This window comes from Phocoena sinus, chromosome 1, assembly GCF_008692025.1.
Source record: "Phocoena sinus isolate mPhoSin1 chromosome 1, mPhoSin1.pri, whole genome shotgun sequence".
NCBI classification, from domain to species: Eukaryota; Metazoa; Chordata; class Mammalia; order Artiodactyla; family Phocoenidae; genus Phocoena; species Phocoena sinus.
The window spans coordinates 104,666,653-104,686,510 of NC_045763.1; the positions used below are offsets into that span (position 1 = coordinate 104,666,653).

Consider the following 19,858-nt stretch of genomic DNA (forward strand, 5'->3'; position numbering starts at 1 on the left):
ATTTGGTTTTAAGTGAAGAGAAAAATGTCCTTATATAGCTTACCATTTATAAGAACATATTGCTATACAAACTAGTACAATAATATTTGATATGAAGACGGTTATTTGATAAATTCGACCTCTTTGGAATGTCTAGTAACCAGAATATAAGCAAAAAGACAAAGAAAATGCCACAGGTCATGTGAGACTACTTTAGATCTTCACTCTCAAATGTTATACATAAATTCTTTCATAGTAAGAAGTTGGAAGGGAGGAGTTGAACTTATGCCAACCAAGCATGAAGCAAATTAGTAGAGTGTGTTTGCAGAGTTGGCATGTGAACAACACTGAGTGACAGCTAACAGGTTATCAGGAAAAAGGATGATGGAAGAACCTGGGGAAAATTCACAGCTTGGAGGTATCGCATTATAGTGGTCGCATAGCACAGCATCATTTTAAACTTGAGTCCTCAGGAAAAAGATAGGTATATTTACTGTCATATTTTATTTGGAGGCATGAGAAGAGATGAAAGCTGTGGGCCCTTTCCCCAGAGGAATGCACATAGACATAAAAGTGTGGGGGATTTACAAACCCAGTAGAGGTCATACATGGACCCTTAAGTTTAAAACCCATATTCTGGATTTAATTTTAGGATATTGACCTCTATTCTTTGCCTCCTAAAACAAAATTTCAATTTTTTTTCCCTCTAGCATTCCTGTTTCTCATTGTTTATTGCATGAGGACTTTGCAGTAGAGCTTCAGGGTCTGTTTCTATCACAGGGCAAGAAAGAATACAGGTAAGTGTCTAAAAGGAACAGCTAAGTGTATTTTTGTTTTGCTTGGCCTGGTGGGGTTACAGTCAGGTGTTTTCCTAGGATTGACTATTCTTTAAAAGTCATTAAAAAACAAACGGTATTTCTATATATATCGAATACCTTTTGGGCTGTCACTTCCTAACTTCTGAGCTACTGGTTAATGTGAGAAGCCTGACTTCTGGTTAATTTCTGGATAAACTGCTCTACCTCCCTCCCTCTCCAGCTCTCAAGTAGCGAATTTAACATCAGCCCACCAATGGTCATTAACTTGTACTAACTCATCAACTTTCTCATTCTGGTAATACAACGAGGTAATGTGTAAAAATGTCTAATGTATGTTAAGTACTCAATAAACGCTAGTTTCCCTTTTATGGGAACTCAGAGAAAGGGCAGAGAAGTCTATATAGGTGGCAGATATTTGTCATGAGTATTGAAAAATAAGTAGGAATTCGCTAGGGGCAAAAAAGAGTCATATTTAACAGATCAGTGTCCTGCATTAGTGTACAAGGGCATGAAGTAATTGCAAGCATTTGGTTCAGTAGTAGTTTAGCACATATTTGAGTGGAGACTTCAGAAGATAAGACTGGCCAGGAAGGCAGGGGCCAGATGTAATGTTTTTATATGATATTCTGTGCAGTTTGGAATTTATATATTCTAGATCAATTTTTCCCCCCAAGTATAGGCATTCAAGTACCATCGTCACAATTTTTACATAACTGAAAACTGCCTGTACTACTGTATTTCTTAACTGAGTTATGCATGCAGTAAGATGCACAGTTCTTTTAAGTGTTCAACCGGTTGAGTTTTGAGAAAGGTATATACCCATCCTTATAACCAAGATCCCAGTCAAAATATAGAATATTTATTTCCGTTACCCCATTAAGTGCCATTGGATCCCTTCTAGTTAATCCCCCCACCCACTGTAGCCAATCATTGTTTTGATTCATACTGTATGTATTCTTTTGTATCTGGCTTTTATGTAACAGTATCTGTGAGATTCATCCATGTGGTTGTGTGTATCAGTAATTCATTTTTTTAAAATAAATTTATTTATTTTTTGGCTGTTTTGGGTCTTCGTTGCTGCGCACGGGCTTTCTCTACCTGTGGCGAGTGGAGGCTGCTCTTTGTTGCGGTGCGCGGGCTTCTCATTGCGGTGGCTTCTCTTTGTTGCAGAGCACGGGCTCTAGGGCATGCAGGCTTCAGTAGTTGTGGCATGCAGGCTCAGTAGTTGTGGCTCACGGGCTCTACAGCACAGGCTCAGCAGTTGTGGCACATGGGCTTAGTTGCTCTGCAGCATGTGGGATCTTCCTAGACCAGGGATCGAAGCCATGTGTCCTGCATTGGCAGGCGGATTCTTAACCACTGTGCCACCAGGGAAGTCCCCAGTAATTCATTCTTTATTATTGCCCAGTTGAATTCCATTTTATGAATACCATTTTGAATACCATTTATGAAGACCATTTTGTTTCATGTGGTTTTTTGCCATTTCTGTATATCTTCTTTGATGGAGTATCTCTTTAAAATTTTTGCCCATTTTTTAAATTGAAATTTTTTTTTTTTTAAATTGAAATTTTTAAATGACATAATTGTAGAGTCACAAGCAATTAAAAGAAATATTGATAGTACAGAGGGATCCTCTGTAGACTTTACCTAATGGTAACATTTTGCAAAATTTAGTATAATATCGTAACTAGGATATTGATATTTATGTTGATAATCCACTGATCTCATTTGTAAAGATAGTTTTACTTGTACTAATTTGTGTGTGTACATATACATTTAGTTCTATACAACTTTATCAAGTGTAGTTTTGTGTATTCACTGCAACAGTCAAGATATTGAGTGGTTCCATTACCAGAGGATCCTTCTTGTTGCCCTTTTATAACCACATCCACCTTCCTCGTTTCCCCCTGTTCACCCCTGCCAATCATGAACCTGATCTACAGCTCTAAAATTTTGTCATTTCAAAATGTTACATACATGGAATCATACAGCATAACTTTGGGGGATTTTTGCCTATTTTTAAAATTGAGTTGTCTTTTGTTGTTGAGTTGAGAGAGTTCTTTATGTATTCTCTGTAGAAGTCCTTTGGTGGATATATGGATTATGAATGTTTTCTCCCAATCTGTGGCTTTCATTTTCTTGACTATCTTTTGAGGAGCAGAAGCTTTTCATTTTATGAGGTCCAATTTATCATTTTGTTATGGTTTGTGCTTTTTGTGTTCTCTGAGAAATCTTTGCCTACCTCAAGATCATAAAGTTCTCCAGTGGTTTCTTCTAGAAGTTTTATAGTTTTTTTTTTAATGGCTTTTTTGTTTAGTCTATGCTCTACCTCATATTATCAATAATTTGGGGTACCTCATGAGATTCAAACTGAGCTTCATTTAATTTTTCATATAGTAATGAATGAATGTTATTCAATTGTTTCAGCACCATTTTTTGAAGACTTTCCTTTCCCCATGGAAACGCTTGGCACCTTTGTTGAAAAATCGGTTGACCACCAATCTATTTTTGGACTTGCTAAGCTCTTCCATTGATCTATTTGCCTAACCTGACAAGATCAGATAAGGTCGTGTGAATCCAACTTTCCTTTTCAAGATTGGCTATTCTAGGTCCTTTACATTTCCATATAATATGTAGAATCGACTTTTAAAATTTCCTCAGAAAACTCAGTTGGGATTTCATTGAACCTATGTAGATGAGTTTGGGGAGAACTGACATCAATATTGATCTTCCAGTTTATGAGCATGGTATATTATTTATTTATGACTTTTAAAATTTCAGCATTATGGAATAGTTCTCATTATAGAGTACTCTACCCTTTTGGTTAAATTTAGTCCTCAGTGTTAATGTTTTTTGACACTGTTGTAAATGGAATTTTTTTTTTTTGGCTGCACCATGCGGTTTGTGGGATCTTAGTTCCCCAACCAGAGATTGAACCCTGGCCATTGGCAGTGAAAGTGCAGAGTCCTAACCACTCGACTGCTGTGGAATTCCCTATAAATGGAATTTTTTAAAAATTCACTTTTCTGTTGTTTTTTGCTAGTACAGTGGTGCCAGTAAGCCTCTAGTACGTGAAGTTAGGATGTTCTCCTTTACACACTACTGGGGGCCCTGAATCATACAGAGATATTGTTCTATGTGGTAGGAAGACGCCAAAGAACTTTATTCAATTTACATTAAAAGAAGAACTATGGAAGTTAGATTAGGAAGTGAAGGCAGTGGAGGCACAGAGCCCACTGAACTAATAGTTGCTATTGAATGCCTACTACGTGGCATGTTCTTTACCTCTTATCTTCATAGAATCTGCTGTGAGAGGTTTCAATATCCCTGTTGTATAGACAGATGAGGAAACACTTAGAGAGGTTAGAGAAGGAATCTGAGGTGCCATGGTTACGATGTGGCATCACTGGGATTTAAGCCTAGGTCTAACCAACTCCAGGCACACCCACCTTCTCTAAGTGAAAGATGGGTTTGGATTGAAGCCTTGGCAGTGGAGTTGGGTGCACTTAGACTGGAGAACATTTGCTGAAATGGATATGGCACGTTTCCTGGTAGGGTGTTTAAGCACGTTTAAGCATGTTCTTTCCTCCATTTACTCAGCTGGGACAGTGGTCATGGTAGCCCCGACTTCACTCAGTTGTGAGGGTTCACTGAGGCCGTGTGTGTGGTGCACTTAGTCTGGCATTCGGCACGTGGTCAGTGCTCAGGAAATGGTTGCCTAGTTGGGTTTATGGATGATGAGTTTACCATTAAGCAAGACAAGGAAGGAAAGGTAACATCAGTAGAGGATGGCTAACACATACAGCTTTGGACTCATTGTGTCTTATGTATGTATGAAACCAGCTAGCAAAGTGAGTGGGCAGCTCCGAAGAAAGGTCTAAGCTGAAGACAGAAGTTTGAGAACTTGTCTCTAATATTCTTCACACTAGGTAGATGAGGCTGAGAGGTGATCATTATTTTAAAAATAGAAAAAGAATGCTTGAATGTATTTCTTTTAGTCCAGATCTAGAACACTTATTAGGAGGTACTTGAGCTTTAAAAAGCTTGTTTTAGGACAAATAAAATACAGTTCTACAACAAATTAAAAACAAAGCAAAAAATCCAACAAGTACCCTGATAGGTGGTACAGGCTGGAAATTTAAAAAGAAATAGGTAATGTGTCTATGGATGATGACTTCCTTAGCAGACAGTAAGGCATTTAGCCAGAACCCCTATACTCTGGAGGACGATGTCAGGGAGTACAGCCTTTCCTTCCCCAAAACTGGGTTTTCTTTTCAGGAACTTAAAGTACTTTACATGCTTGAATTGATACCATTATGTTTAACGCTTAACCTAGCTAGGAGACAGGTGTAGCAGAGTAATGCAGGGGAGGTATAAACCAAAGTAGGACTAAGATGCCCATTTTTGTTACCTTGGAGTAAAGCCACTTTTGTGTGTAGTTCTCTAACTAAACACCAGATGGTACCACTCACCAGCGTTTGACTGACCCTCAGCCATGAGCATTTTTAATGCCCAGTTTATGGGCATTAAAGAAAACTATGATAGTCCCTCGGTAGAACCAGAGGGAACAACCCTTGCTTTGACGTTAATGACATGGCACACGTTGATATACAGATGTTGGGCATTGTCATCCAGCTCCTGAGTTCATGTTCTCTCCCCTCTCTCTCTCTCTTTTAGCTTTCATTCTCAAGGATATGGGGTCAAAATAGATGGTAATATTCTTTTGTCTGTAGTTGGGTAAAACCAACCAGTTATTTTATTTCTTTAACTAACTGGTTGTAGTGGGATGTTCAAAATACTTCATTTTTCATACCACTTGAATCTTTGCATGTCTAGGAAACTCCTTGTATGGTTGGTTACTGGGTAGAATTGACATGCAGGTTATTTAACCCAGTGATGATTACCTAGGCTGATGACGGAGAGGCATTTGGGCATGAACCAGACCCATGCAGAAGGACCTCAGGCCCAGCAACCCATGAAGAACTCCACTCAATAAAGCCAGGACTTTTACTAGGTGCTGTAGAGTGTCGTGCACTGCGCTGTATCATAGAAGTAATCCTTGTGTGGAGAGGATATTAACCCTTTGTAATATGTGTAGAAATTACTTTTGCCAGTTTGCCTTTTTTTTTTTTTGCGGTACGTGGGCCTCTCACTGTTGTGGCCTCTCCCGTTGCGGAGCACAGGCTCCGGACGCGCAGGTTCAGCGGCCATGACTCACGGGCCCAGCTGCTCCGCGGCACGTGGGATCCTCCAGGACCGGGGCACGAACCCGTGTCCCCTGCATCAGCAGGCGGACTCTCAACCACTGCGCCGCCAGGGAAGCCCCCTCAGTTTGCCTTTTGTCTTGTAATTTCACCTACAGTATTTTTACTATATGGAAGTTTAATACTTTTATGTAGTCAAATTACTAAATCCTTTCTCAGCTGCAGGATTTTGTCATTCCCTTTTCACTTTAGGATTACAAAAATATTCATCTCCATTTTTTTCCTAGAACATTTACAGTTTCATTCTTTTTTTTTTTTAATAAATTTGTTTACTTATTTATTTTTGGCTGCGTTGGGTTTTTGTTGCTGCGTGCCGGCTTTCTCTAGTTGTGGTGAGCAGGGGCTACTCTTCGTTGTGGTGCTCAGGCTTCTCATTGTGGTGGCTTCTCGTTGCGGAGCACAGGCTCTAGGCGTGCGGGATTGAGTAGTTGTGGCACACGGGCTCAGTAGTTATGGCTCACGGGCTCTAGAGCGCAGGCTCCGTAGTTGTGGCGCACGGGCTTAGTTGCTCCGCGGCATGTGGGATCTTCCAAGACCAGGGCTCAAACCCGTGTCCCCTGCATTGGCAGGCGGATTCTTAACCACTGCGCCATCAGGGAAGTCCTACAGTTTCATTCTTTACATTTTTTGTTCCATCTTGAATTTTTGTGTAAAAGGATGAGGTAGAAATCTAGCTTTATGTTTCTCCGTTGCTGCATATATAGATGTGAACCCATATTTCTAAGGTCCCTGTGACACAATTGGGATGAGAGACACATGGAGGTTGGCGAGCAGTCCGATCTGCACATAGAGTGCTATATTGGATGTGTTCAAGTGCCAGATGCTTCTGTGACTGTAAGACTAACAGTAGGAGATTAAGGCTGATGAAGGTTACTGAGAAAGTGGAGGAACTGAGACTTGGATTTGGCCTTGAATGACCTCTTGCTGGTTTCTTCATCATTATTGTTCATAACCTATGTCCTGGAAAATAATTAATGAATATACTGTAGAAATTATGCTCTTTTTTCATAGTGGAATCAGTATTTGCTTTCTCTATGAGAATATATTTCCACTGCTTTCTCTGTTGATTTACAATTTAATAAATGTAACAAACTTTTTATCCTAAAAGCAGAGAAGCCCACCCAGATTGATTTTAATAAAAATGTAAGTAGAAGCATTTTTGCACTGTGCCTAGCACATAGTTGATGCTCAGTGTGTGTTGTTTTCTTCCCTCTTTCTCCAAATCTTGCCCTTCTCCTAAAAGTCTTTGAGGCGTGGGCTTTAAAACAGATACTATAAAATATTCTTTCAGTAAAGGTTTCAAGTACTTGATACACTTTCAACAACAGCAGGAATTTGTTCTTGACTTATTTTCATAAGTAGTAGTACTCCTTAATAGTAGCCAGTACTTTGAATTTTCATGCATTCAAGGCATTTCAGAAATTTTCAGAACTATATGTTCAATATAGTATCCTATTGCAGTAAGAAAAATTAGAAACCAATACATGTTTTTTAAAATTGTGAGCTTGAATGGGAAAACTGTGAGTTTGTATGAGAGGGGCTGGTCCTGTTTTCTTTTTAACTTGACGTTTATGGAATACTCGTCCATTTGGGGCTTGTTATCTTTGCTTCTATGTCCAAGTGAAGCATGGCGTTGAGGGGTCGTGACCTGCTCAGGGTTTGTTTTTGAGTTAGGACTCAGACTGTTGTGATTACTGTTGTATATCACGGTACTAATTTAAGAAGTTTGAAAAAGAACAAGAAATTAAACGGAAAGAAAGCAGAAGGAAGGAATTAGTGCAGATAAAACAAATTTAATGAGTTAGAAAGCAGCAAAAAGAGAACTAATAAATAAAACCTAGAAGCTAATTGATGAAGAAAAACAATGAAGGCTCTAATCCACAGTATGAGATATAGATAGTTGCCTTACGGATATATTAAAACACACGTGAAATGACATATACAAAAGGTTATTCGTTGTGATATTGCTTTTAATAGGAAAGAATTGGAAACAACCAAACTGGCCCCATCAAGAGGGTCTGGTTAAATAAATAATGGAACATCCTTATAGTGGAAAACTGCAGCTGTGTAAAAAACTGTGCAGCTGTAGAAAAAAAAAAAAATATATATATATATATGGAAGTCCTTTATGTATATGTTTTTATAGAAAAATCTCCAAGACATTGTTAAGTTTTAAAAAAAAAAGCAAGCAAGGTATTTAGAGAAGGAAGAAATAAAATATTATATTGATCTGAATATGCATTAAAACCATCTCTGGAAAGGCAAACAAAAAAATTAATGAAAATGGTTACTTGGGAGGGATGTGAACGGAACATATGAGGAGGGGGTGCTTTTCACTGCCATTTTACACGTTTTGATTGAGTATATTACCTATTTAAACAATTAAAATATGTTATTTTAAAAGCTCTTATTTAACTGATTACATGTTTTTGAGAAGTCATTTGGGGTAAGGAAAAAATCAGTAGGTTCTGTTTAATTCAGCAATACTTAACTATTATGTACAAAAGGCGAAGCTTAGTTACGAATGAAGAGATCGTATATGGTTATAGCCTTCTGGTTGCTGAAAATATAGTTGGGCAGACAGGCAGATACAAGTGTACTACAGCTATATACAACAAAAATAGAGAAGCAGTACAATGAATGAACAGGGCAGGGGATGTGGGAAAACCTTGCAAAGGAGGTATGTCTTGAACTAGGTGTGGAGGGACCTGTAGGACTATGACAGCTGGTGATGGGGTAATGGTGGGCAAATAGGGATAAGGAGGACATCCTTTGGATGGAGGATGGTACACATGCAAAGTCCAGTAGGATAGAGAGTCCGTGGCTTAGTTTGAGGATGGGACAGGGTAGCTATTTCTGGATAGCTGGAGTATAGGTAGTGTTTGTGTGAGCAGGGACTGTCTTGCACTGGGATGTAAGTCTGTATTCAGTCTTTTTTCTTAGTGGAAAATTGAAAAAATATACAAAATTAGAATAATACAGCACATGAGCTTCAACAATCACCAATTCATGGCTAATCTTGTTCCATATATACCCTACCCACTCCACCCCGCAACTCCTGCCATATTTGGAAACAGATCCCAGATAATGTCATTTCTTCTGTAAATATTTCAGTGTGTAGCTCTAAAAGATATGAACTATTTTTTTTTAACCAGGTGGAGTACAGATTTCTAGTAGATTCATAAATGTTATAAATAGTTTATTTTTTGGTAGTTTTTGTTCATTTGCTTAAGTCAAGATCTAAATAAGGTCCACAGATTGCAGTTGATTGATAGGTTTTTTAAGTCTCTTAAGTAGGTTCCCCCCAATCTTTTTTTCTCCCTTGTGATTTACTTGTTGAAGGAATCAAGTTGTTTATCTTAATAGCATTTCCCACTGTTAAGAGTTTGCAGATTACATCCCCTGGTCTAGTTTTATGTGTTCCTCTGTTGTTTGTATTTCCTGTAAATCGGTAATTGGATCCAAGTTTGACCAGATTCAGGTTAGTTTTTGTTTGTTTTGGTTTGGCTTGTTTTTTTTTAAAATTTATTTTTGGCTGTGTTGGGTCTTCGTTGCTGCGTGCAGGCTTTCTCTAGTTGTGGAGAGCGGGGGCTACTCTTCATTGCAGTGGCTTCTCTTGTTGTGGAGCACAAGATCTAGGCACGCAGACTTCAGTAGTTGTGGCACATGGGCTCAGTAGTTGTGGCTTACAGGCTCTAGAGCGCAGGCTCCGTAGTTGTGGCGCACAGGCTTCGTTGCTCCACGGCATGTGGGATCTTCCCGGACTAGGGCTCGAACCCATGTCCCCTGCCTTGGCAGGCAGATTCTTAACCACTGCACCACCAGGGAAGTCCGTGGCTTGGTTTTTTTGTTTGTTTTTACTTTATGGGAAGTATTATGGCTTCCCATTAGGGACACATAATGTCTGTTTATCTCCTTTTTTCTGATTTTAGCAGTCCTTGCTGATCAGTGTTCCCATGTCAGTTATTCTGTAGAGTTAACAGAATAAATCTATGAATACCCTCTGGTTACCATGACATCTGTACCCTTTCACTTCTCAGCTCTTATAAATATCCTGTGAGATAAAGAATTTTTAACTGTCGTACATATAAGAGTAATTGGTTTCAAGTGACCTTTGAAAGCTGGTATCAAATAATTGTAAGATGTTTTCTTGGGTTAAAAACAAATTTATCTCTTGTTTTAATGTATTTTCACAAATTTGATTATTTCTGTTTTATACTTCATTAGGTTATTCTTCCGATGTGTTAGAAGTAAGGCAGAGGGGAAGCAATGGTGTGGAAATATCCCATGGCAGGTAGGAATTATTCATCTGTTTTCAAACCTGACTATTAAGATTGTTTAATCTGTGGGATCACCTGAAAAGACCCTGAAGTCCGGTATAAACTGGTTTTCATTGTACTATCTCTGAAAGACAGTTCTTTTCTTTAAGCATGGTAGACCTTGTTGGGACTCTTAATTCAAAGGACCATTTGGGTCTTAAATATAGTTAGTATCCTGCTATTTAGGGAAAAAATTAAATTTACTTGACTAACTTCAGCATGTTTTTATAGGCTGATATCTATTTGATGTTGGTATAAGCTGAGTATAATTCATAAGCTTCTAGAATGTGAGAATTAGGAGAGACCCTACAGAAATCCAGTACATGAGGAGCTAGACTGTACAAGGTCATGAAACTTGTTTTTGTAGGGAGATAGCTTGGACTTAAGATTTTGGATTTGCACCGTGAAACCTTCCTAAAGCCAAAATCAAAGCAAGTATAGGGTACTGTTTAAGTTTTGGGAAAAGTTCATCTTGAGAGAATAGTTTTTCATGAAAAGTATACATTGTGGCTATTGCTATTATTAAAACACTTTGACTTGGTCACTACTGTCCCTTGAGGCCTGGAAAAGCAGTGATCACGGACAGAGAAGGAACCAAGCATTGAAAGTACTGTTAAGAAACGAATTCTTTGTGAGTTTGGCAGTCCTTTCTAGAGAGAGAAATGATCCTAGGAACATTCAGAAAAATTGGACTGCTTTTACTGTGTTTCCATTTCCTCTGAAAAAAGGTATTCTAGATGTTAAGGTTGCTTTAATATTTTATATTAAGATTATTTCCTTTGCTTTTAGGATCTTAATTCCGAAGAACATTCTGTAACCAGTAAGTCTCAGCATGCCTCTGAGATATCTCGTTATCCTTCCAGCCAGCAGAGAAACCCGTTCAAGTTAATTGACAAGAGTCAAGAACCATCCCTCCGGAAGCAGTTCATCAAAGGTGAAGATGAGGAAAAGACAGCTGATAAGAAGCAAAGGGAAAAGAGAGATCCACTCCTGGATCAAAAGAAGGAACAGAAGCCTGAATCTAAGTGCTGGATGGAGAAAGATCTCTCATCTGGCCTGGTGGTAAAGGAAAAACAATCGGCTGTTCAAGAGACGCAGCGAGGGGAGAAGACAGAGTTTCATAGTGCTGCAAAGGAGGTTGAAGGGGTGCACAAAAGAAACCTTTCTGAGACGACATCCAAACAGGTCCGTGGGAATGAGCTGAGAGAACCATCTGCATCTCAGGAGAGGTCAAATGGTGAGAGGCATTCTCTCCAAAAAGAATCAGAACCTCCAAGGGAAAAGGAAACTCAGCCTTTGCCTCGAATTGTTCACAGTCAACACCCAATAAGCCAGTCCCTGAAAGGGGGACACCTCAGCAAGGAGCACCCCAAGAGCTGGGAGGCTAGAGAAACAAAGGCAAAGAATGACACAAGCACGCAGACCCTCCATAAAAGTCTGCTCCAGGGCCATTTGCAGGCACAGCCGGAGACCCGGGGCACGCCCGCTCCAAAGGGACCGGCTGCTCAGCCTGCACCGCTGGCCGCAGGGCACCCCCAGGGAGAGATGCGAGACGCCGATACAAGCAGTGGTGACAGTGAGGAAGATGATGTTTTTGTTTCCTCTAAGCCAGGGAGCCCCTTGCTCTTTGACTTGACTCTAGACTCACAGAAGAACCTTCAATTCCCTGGTCAGAGTGTGCAAAGAAAAATTTCTCCTGACTCAGGCGTTTCCAAGAAGGGAGAATCTTCAGACCCAGAAGCCCAACGTGTGTACCTCACAACACAGCTGAAACAAAAGAAGGTACTACTGACCTGTGTTTTGTTTGTATGTTTGGAGCATTGCTTGCTGTGGGCAGATAAGGGACACCACAAACAAGTTAAATATATTAACGTGAGAAAGGTTTTAGTGGTGAATGTTTAGTTTCTGCCTTTTGCTATGTTTTTATTTTCAGGCTTGGTAAGTCACCTGGGTTTAGAAAGAAAAAAGTTTCTGGTTTTCACACATATAGTTAAAAGACCGTGATTTCAGAGTTTTAGCATTTTAGGCTATTTTAATCTGAAACTATCTTTCTAATGACTTGAGAGGAGTGACCCATGTTATAGGATCTGTTTTCCAGAGCACATTGGCATCTGTGAACATCCAGGCTCTTCCAGACAAGGGTCAGAAGTTGTTCAAGCAACTTCAGGAGCTGGAGGATGCGCTGAGTGCCCTGGCCCTCTCCCCAGAGCAAGGTAAAAGGGGTTCTGCCCCCAATCCTGCAGTTTGCATGAACTTCAGGAGACGTTCGAGAGGCATTTCAATAAAGAATAGGTTGACTCATTCACTTGCTCATCTTGTTATCTGTCACTGAGCTTCCTTTATAAGTTATACCTGTGATTTATAAAAACTTCCTCCTATTTCCTGTGGACTCAAGTCTTTTTCCCATTGTTTAAGAAATGGTTTAAATGCTGTGCTCTCTCAGAAGTCTTCCCCAGCTCATGGCGATCCCACCCTCTCTTGACCTCACCTCATGCGTAGAATTCCTTCACTTTTCTGAAGTGTAATCTGTTCTTCCCTTGTTTTTTGAGCAGGCACTAATGAGAAGAGTAACACTCAAGTACCACAGCAGAGTAACTTCACCAAAACGACCACTGATCCTCCCCACTTGGTGCCTCCCAAACCCCTGCAGGGCCGGGATCTCCAGCCTCTGGGTTGTCTAGGACTGAAGGCTGCCCGCCAGGAGGCTGCTGGAGGGTCTGATCGGTGCTGTGGAGGTGAGATCCGAGGGCCTGGCCCTGGTGGGAACTGCTACACCTACGAGTTAAATGTTGCCTCGTAGATACCTTTGTAACCATGAAAAGGGAGAAACCATTCTGAGTTGCCTGTGTGGTAGAGCTCGTGATGCTCAGCTAAGTTTATACACAGCGTAATTTAGATCTTTGTGAGGGCAGAGACTGTCTGCCCTGTTCAGTGACCTTGTTCACGGTCCTTGATCGGTCGGCCCGGTGGTCGGCGTATGGGAGTCATCCAGTAAATGTTTGTGAATGAAAACTTGAACTCGTATCATGATGAGGGAGGCAGGCCAGTGGATATGTTTCTAGTCCTGTGTGTGTGCGTGTGCGTGTGTGCTGAGGCAGAGCAGGGGCCTATGCGACCGTGACCAGTAGACTCAGAGAGCAGCACCACCCGATTTAAATGAGTGTTTCCATCCTGAACTCTGCAGAAGACAATGAATCCAGAAGCACCCACAGAATGAAGAGCCCAGGTAGAGCCTCAACTATGTAATATGATTGGTTGGTTTGCTGACCAGGACATAGGACCTCGAGTGGGCTGGCAGCGAGGAGAAAAGCTAAAGCCAGTTTTCCTCCAGCTGAGAACTGCTCGAGATATAGGGAGGGAAAAGGAGAGAAAAAAGAAAACAGGAGGAAAGGAGGGGAGAAAGGTTGGAGGGCAGTAGTCAACAAGCGGGTAAGGAATAGATGGGGTGCCAGATGAAGCAAAGGTCTCTTTGAAAGGGCACAGAGAAAACATACTTACATATATGAAATAGATAAACAACAGGGACCTACTGTATAGCACAGGGAACTGTACTCAATATCTTGTAATAACCTATAATGGAAAAGAATCTGAAAAAGAACAATATATAAAGAATATGTGTGTATGTAACTGAATCACTTTGCTGTACACTTGAAACGAACACAACATTGTAAATTAACTATACTTCCATTAAAAAAAAAAAGAAAAAAAGTACTTGGTCCAGTGGCACAGCATAGCTATGCTCCAGACTGTTTGAAGAACATTGCTGTGTGACAGCGTCATTCAGTAATCACCGTGGTGATGGAGTTGCCTAGAGAAATTAAGTTATGGTGGATTATTAAGGTAAGAAGTTATGTAATATGTTTAGGAAAGAATTCCATGAAAATACCTTTTCATTTAAAAACATTTTAACAAGTCAATAATTAATTTTTGTTTGTCTTAGAAATCTCTTATTTGGATACTTCATCCCTAAACTTGCAACCAGCTAAGGTGCTTGTGTTTATTAATGAACTTCAGTAGAAGTTGTCTGTGTAGAATGAGTGGGCTCCAGCACTCAAGTATTATATTCTCGGTGCTGTGCAGGCAGCGTGGGACGCACACTGTAGGGGCTGTCTCTCCCTGTCTGCCTAAACTTCGGCAGACTCCCTGTTGCTCAACCTCTTCTATTGCTGGCTTTTCTTCTTTGCGTCCAGCCCCAGGGGTCTTTTTTTTTCGAAAATTCTCATGGTATTACCTTCTTCCCTGCCACCTCTTCAAAGCTGAAAGAGAAAAAAATATTATGGGTTATCTTATTTTTTATTATACTTTATTTTGTCCTCTATTAGAACACTTGATAATGTGATTTTAAAAAATAACAGACAAACAGAGACTAGGGATAATGAAGCCTGTGAGTCTAGGAGAATCTGGAGGCAAGAATTTTTAGTCCATACAAGTCCATCATCTGGCAAATTATGAACTGCCTTTTTGCAGCTCTGGCCAGAACATAATACTCGCAGCACTTTTAGGTAACCTCGATTTGTACGCAGGCCCTATGAGCCAAGGTCGCCTTCGCGCAGTGTGGCAAATCACAAGTGAAGCCATTGATGAGCTGCATCGATCACTTGAGTCACGTCCTGGCGAGACAGCTGTGGCAGAGGATCCAGCTGGGTTGAAGGTGAGCCAGGAAGGCCCACAGGGCAGAGTGTCTCATAACAGTATCCCAGCGCCCACAAGGAGGGGGACCAACTACTGTGAAAGTGCCCATCAGAGTGCCATTCTGACATATCTTTTCTACAGATAATACTCAAGTGGCTTCCCTTGCAGTATTTTCTTTTTTTCTGTTTAGCAGTGGGAAGAAAAAAACAACAGTTTTTTTTTTTTTTTCTTAAAGTCATACAGTTATGTATGTCTGTAGCAGTAACAGATCCATTTATTGAGCTTCAGTAGGTGCCACAAGGTTGCAAAGGAATTGCTGCTCTTAGTGGACTAGTTGGGGTGAAAGTGCACGTACAACCTATGTAAGACAACTAGACAATGACTGTAAGAAAACGTGCATTGTCATGTACTGTATGCAAAGTACAAAGGGATTCGAAATAAAAGAAAAGTTACTCTAGGTCAGCAGTATTATTTGTGCCTTAAAGAAACCACAAGCCTAGAGATAGGGTAGAAACCAAATACTCCAGTTAGAGGGAGTGGTGCTCAGAGGGAAGATACAGAGATTGGTATTAATAAGTGATGATCAGGTGACATCAGTGCCTGAGCTGGGAGCAGCAGGTGATGTAACTAAGCAGGAAGAGTCCCTTGCTGTGGAGCCTGGCATTGGTGAAGGAACTTAGACTGGAATGGCTCAAGAGATATTATGGAATCACTGTAGAATTTTGAGCAGGGATGTTTTGTGAAGGTTTTTTATGTCACAGAGTTCAGGATAAACTGGAGGAAGGAAAGCCTAGAAGGTGGGCCCCCAGTTAAAGGGCTATCAGTTTATGACTAGCAGTGCGGACTGGGACATTGCCCACAGAGAGGAGAGGCACATTTAAGAGATAATGAGGAAGGGCCAGTGGAATGGCTGGTAAAAGTCGGGTGGCCAGTCAGAGGTCTCGGCTGCAAACAGTAGAAACTGACTTGGGCTGATTAAGCAGACAAAGCAGGACTCTCACTTGAGAGCGGGAGAGGCGGCTCTTGATAGACATGCTGGACAACTGGCATCAGTGACAACTGTCCGGGGCAGACCAGGACGTGTGGTGAGAGGGAGGAGTCCAGGACTTCAAGGCGAAACGAGCGGCTGATCTGACAACTAGAATATTGGGAGGGTCACTTAGAGAAAAAAAACAAGTAGAGTATGGAGTCCATGTGGCCAGGCTGCTGCATAGCCTCTCATCAGGAACTGGTACTTAACTTTCGGTTATTACCTTTGTCAGATCCCTTTGCTGCCGCACCAGAAGCAGGCATTAGCCTGGCTGCTATGGCGGGAAGGTCAGAAGCCACGAGGAGGAATCCTGGGTGAGTCTGGTGTTAGGCTAAGAGCCAACAAATGCAGTGCTTCGTTCAGTCCTCTCAACTCTGGGTAGGTACTCTAATGCCCCATTTGACAGATGAGGAGACTGTGGTGTGGGAAGTTTAAGCCACGTGCTCCAGAGTCCACAGCCATAGGATCAGTCAGGTCTTGGTTGCAGGCAGTAGAGCTTGGCTGTGGCTGATGAAGCAGAGGGAGGGTTTATTCTGTGGTGGCCCACAGACTCTCTGGGAGATGTGGAGGGCCGGGCTGGACTTCTAGGAGCAATGGCCAAAGTCGAGTCACCAACGGAGTGTCCTGTAAGATCTGTCATGGCTGCTCTGTGCCATCGAGCAGTAGGAGAAAGCACTGCCGCCCCAAAATCAAACACTGCCGTCTCCAACCTTCCCTGTAGAAAGCATTTCACGGGGAGCCTCTTTTCTAAAGTTACTCACATCTGAATCGAAGTCTGGTGTGAGTGTAAGTGCTCTGTAGAGCCAGGTCATGCTGCTGGTGCCTTAGCTGCAGAAGAGGCAGGAATTAAGTGTTCCAGGCTCTGCTTTGCAGACTCGTCACGCTAAAGTTTTCCAAGGTGCTCAACTTCCAGAAAGCATGACAGATGTCCACTATGGCTAGTAAGTGGCTGCGTCTGGGTCTCCAAGACCACCTCCGGGTTGGATGATTTGCTAGGATGCACAACATATAGTCATATTCGTGGTTGTAATTTATTACAGTCAAATAAATTGAATAATAATTGAGCGATTTGATTTGATATAGGTCAAAATTAGCAAAGGAAGAAGGCACTTGGGGCAAAGTCCAAGGGAAACCAGGTTCAAGTTCCAGAGGCCTGTCCCAGTGGAGTCACTCAGTGTGTGCTTAAGTCTTCCACATGTAAAATGTTGCCAACCAGGAAAGCTTGTTAGTGATTCGGTACCCAGGGTTTTTACTGGGGGCTGGTCACATAGGCAGCTTCAGCCTGGCAGGTACTGAAATTTCAGATTCCAGAAGGAAAGCAGGTGTTCAGCATAAACTGTACTAGTATGGGGGGGACCCCTCCTGAAATCCAAGTTCCCAGATGCCAGCCAAGGGCCAGCCTTGTAAGCTGACCTTCCAAAGGAGAGTAGTCAGCTGCTGTGTTAGCTCTGCACCGTGGCAGAACCAGACTTTGAACCAGAGCCCATGTTGTGACATTTTACTTCTGCTTACGTCAGAATGAGTATTTAAACTGTTAAAAAGGGAATAATAATATTGTATAGGGTATAAATAGTAAATTGGATAAGCTCAGTAACCGGCACAATGATGGTACCCAAGAACTGCTAGTTTATGACCTTCTTTGACGAATAAGTTAAGGGGATGGAGGACTGTCTTGAGTTAACTCTTAACTCCAAAAGTGTGGTAGTAAAGTGGGTGGTAGGCTATATCTACTGGACCTTTTTGCTTTTGCAGGGAAATAAATAAGACTAGGCAACATCATCAAACTGAGGGAGATATCAATGAGTGTATTGGATAAGCAACAATATAACACGGAGACTCGAATAAGATCTAAATAATAAGTTTAAAATTTTACAAAAGTCCTAGTAAATGTCTTTGACCTAGATCGCAAAATAAATAGCAAGAGTTAGTGTTCATTTTAATAAGAAAGACAAAGGCTTCAACAGAGGAGGCAAAGCATGGTGACTGGAATGGCACTGACAGCAGAGAGGCCCAGGGCTGGTGTCTGCCCGGGGCTGCTTCTCTTGAAGCTGAGCTGCTTCTTTGCCCTAAATAGTTACCTCTCCTATTTGTGTTTTTATTTTCCAGCGGATGATATGGGGTTAGGAAAAACCCTGACAATGATTGCACTCATCCTGACCCAGAAGAATCAAGAGAAAAACAAAGAAAAGGACAAAACCACGGCTTTGGCTTGGCTTTCCACAAATGGTATTCAAACACCTGCTGTTTCCTACATCACGTGAGGCAGTGGAGAGTGGAAATTTTTCAGCTATGAAAGGATGCCTTTGGTCATATTTAATTTATTGGAAAACTAGCATTAGACTACTTTACTGTAGTATCATTTCTGACACTGAATACGCTAACTAGAAGTGATCATTTTTTCCTTTTAATATAAGGTTAGCTTGACCTGTGATTAGGAACAATTTCATGGAGAAAGCTAAGGCTCCAGAAAACTTAGTTTAAACCTAATGATTATTTTTGTTAATGTTAAGGATATAACTATAGGATAGATCCAAATTAGTTAATATATTATTTTTTGAAAGAAGATCTGTGACAAATTCAGATTTTAGCCACCAAAGCAGACACTGTTTTCCATGTTTCTGAACTACCAGAAGTTTCCAGATTCTAGACAATTTCTCTTATTTCAACCTCTGTTTTTAAAATGTAATAACTGTATAAGTACCTTAAAGGTCCCATATATTATGTAGAGCCAACACCACATGTAAATTGCCATGTACACATGTACATTTCTCAGTTGGTTAGATAGTTAAGGAATCTGTGGCCATCTGCTCTCAGGGCCTCTAGTGACCACTGTTGCAGCTGGACCCTGTGTCCCTGTGTGTAGTAGCAGCATGTGCGTACCTGCACACACACAAAGGATAGGGGGCAGTGGTACAAATACTCCGGCAAATACTAACTCCGACAAATACTAACTGGTTCCGAAGTAATGTTCGCTTGACCTAGGGAATTTTGTACTTATACTTTAATGTGAATGTAATTAAGTTATGCTTTTCAGAGAAAAGTAATAATACTCCTTTGTAATGAATCAACTCAGGATGAGTTAGGAAATGATCCAGCTTCTACATTCTGGCCACTGTGAAAGCACACTGGGGTTTTTTGGGTTTTTAAAGTGAAGTCATGTGCTACCCACTTTCCTCGCCCTCTTTAGCCTCTCTGTCTTCCACTTTTGTAGGGGAAAATAATGGTTTTGAGTTAAAAGATTACTTCTTCCGTTTTCTGTTCTACTTCATGCGTACTTCACTTTATTGCACTTCACAGATACTGTTTTTTACAAATTGAGGGTTTGTGTCAGCCCTGTGTTGAGCAAGTCTTTTGGCGCCATTGTTCCAACAGCATTCGCTCACTTCGCGTCTCCATGTCACATTTTGGTAATTCTTGCAATACTTCAAACCATCCACCAGTAAAAAGATTATGACTTGCTGGAGGCTCAGATGATGTTAGCATTTTTAAGCAATGAAGTATTTTCAAATTAAGCTATGCACCTTTTTAAAAAAACGTAATGCTATTTCACACTTAACAGACTATAGTGTAGTGTAAACATACCTTTTATATGCACTGGGAAACGAGAAAGTTTGTGTGACTCACTTTATTGTGATACTCACTTTATTGCTGTGGTCTAGATCCAGACCCTCAGTATCTCCAAGGTATAAGCTATGTGTAGAAATAGAAGCAGCAGTTGTTAAAAATATTGATTGAAGGAATAAGTGTCAGTCAAGGGAAAGAGGTAATGCCTTTAAGAAGTTAAAACTATTTAATGAATGTAACGAGGTGTTGATT

At 40.9% G+C, this 19,858-nt stretch overlaps 1 protein-coding gene across 7 annotated transcripts in view; it reads left to right on the forward strand.

Annotated features, from left to right (window-relative positions):
* Positions 1-19,858, forward strand: part of TTF2 (transcription termination factor 2) — a 48,404-nt gene that overhangs the window by 1,892 nt on the left and 26,654 nt on the right. For 3 of the 7 annotated variants that reach the window (XM_032612414.1, XM_032612444.1, XM_032612421.1), the window contains exons 3-10: positions 690-776; positions 10,289-10,355; positions 11,170-12,162; positions 12,479-12,593; positions 12,933-13,115; positions 14,904-15,031; positions 16,275-16,356; positions 18,149-18,268. In XM_032612414.1, coding sequence (XP_032468305.1) covers positions 690-776; positions 10,289-10,355; positions 11,170-12,162; positions 12,479-12,593; positions 12,933-13,115; positions 14,904-15,031; positions 16,275-16,356; positions 18,149-18,268 — 1,775 coding nt within the window. Of the gene's footprint in view, positions 1-689; positions 777-10,288; positions 10,356-11,169; positions 12,163-12,478; positions 12,594-12,929; positions 13,116-14,903; positions 15,032-16,274; positions 16,357-18,148; positions 18,269-19,858 lie in introns of all 7 variants that reach the window. The other 4 variants (XM_032612404.1, XM_032612436.1, XM_032612452.1 and 1 more) reach the window with 3 other exon arrangements.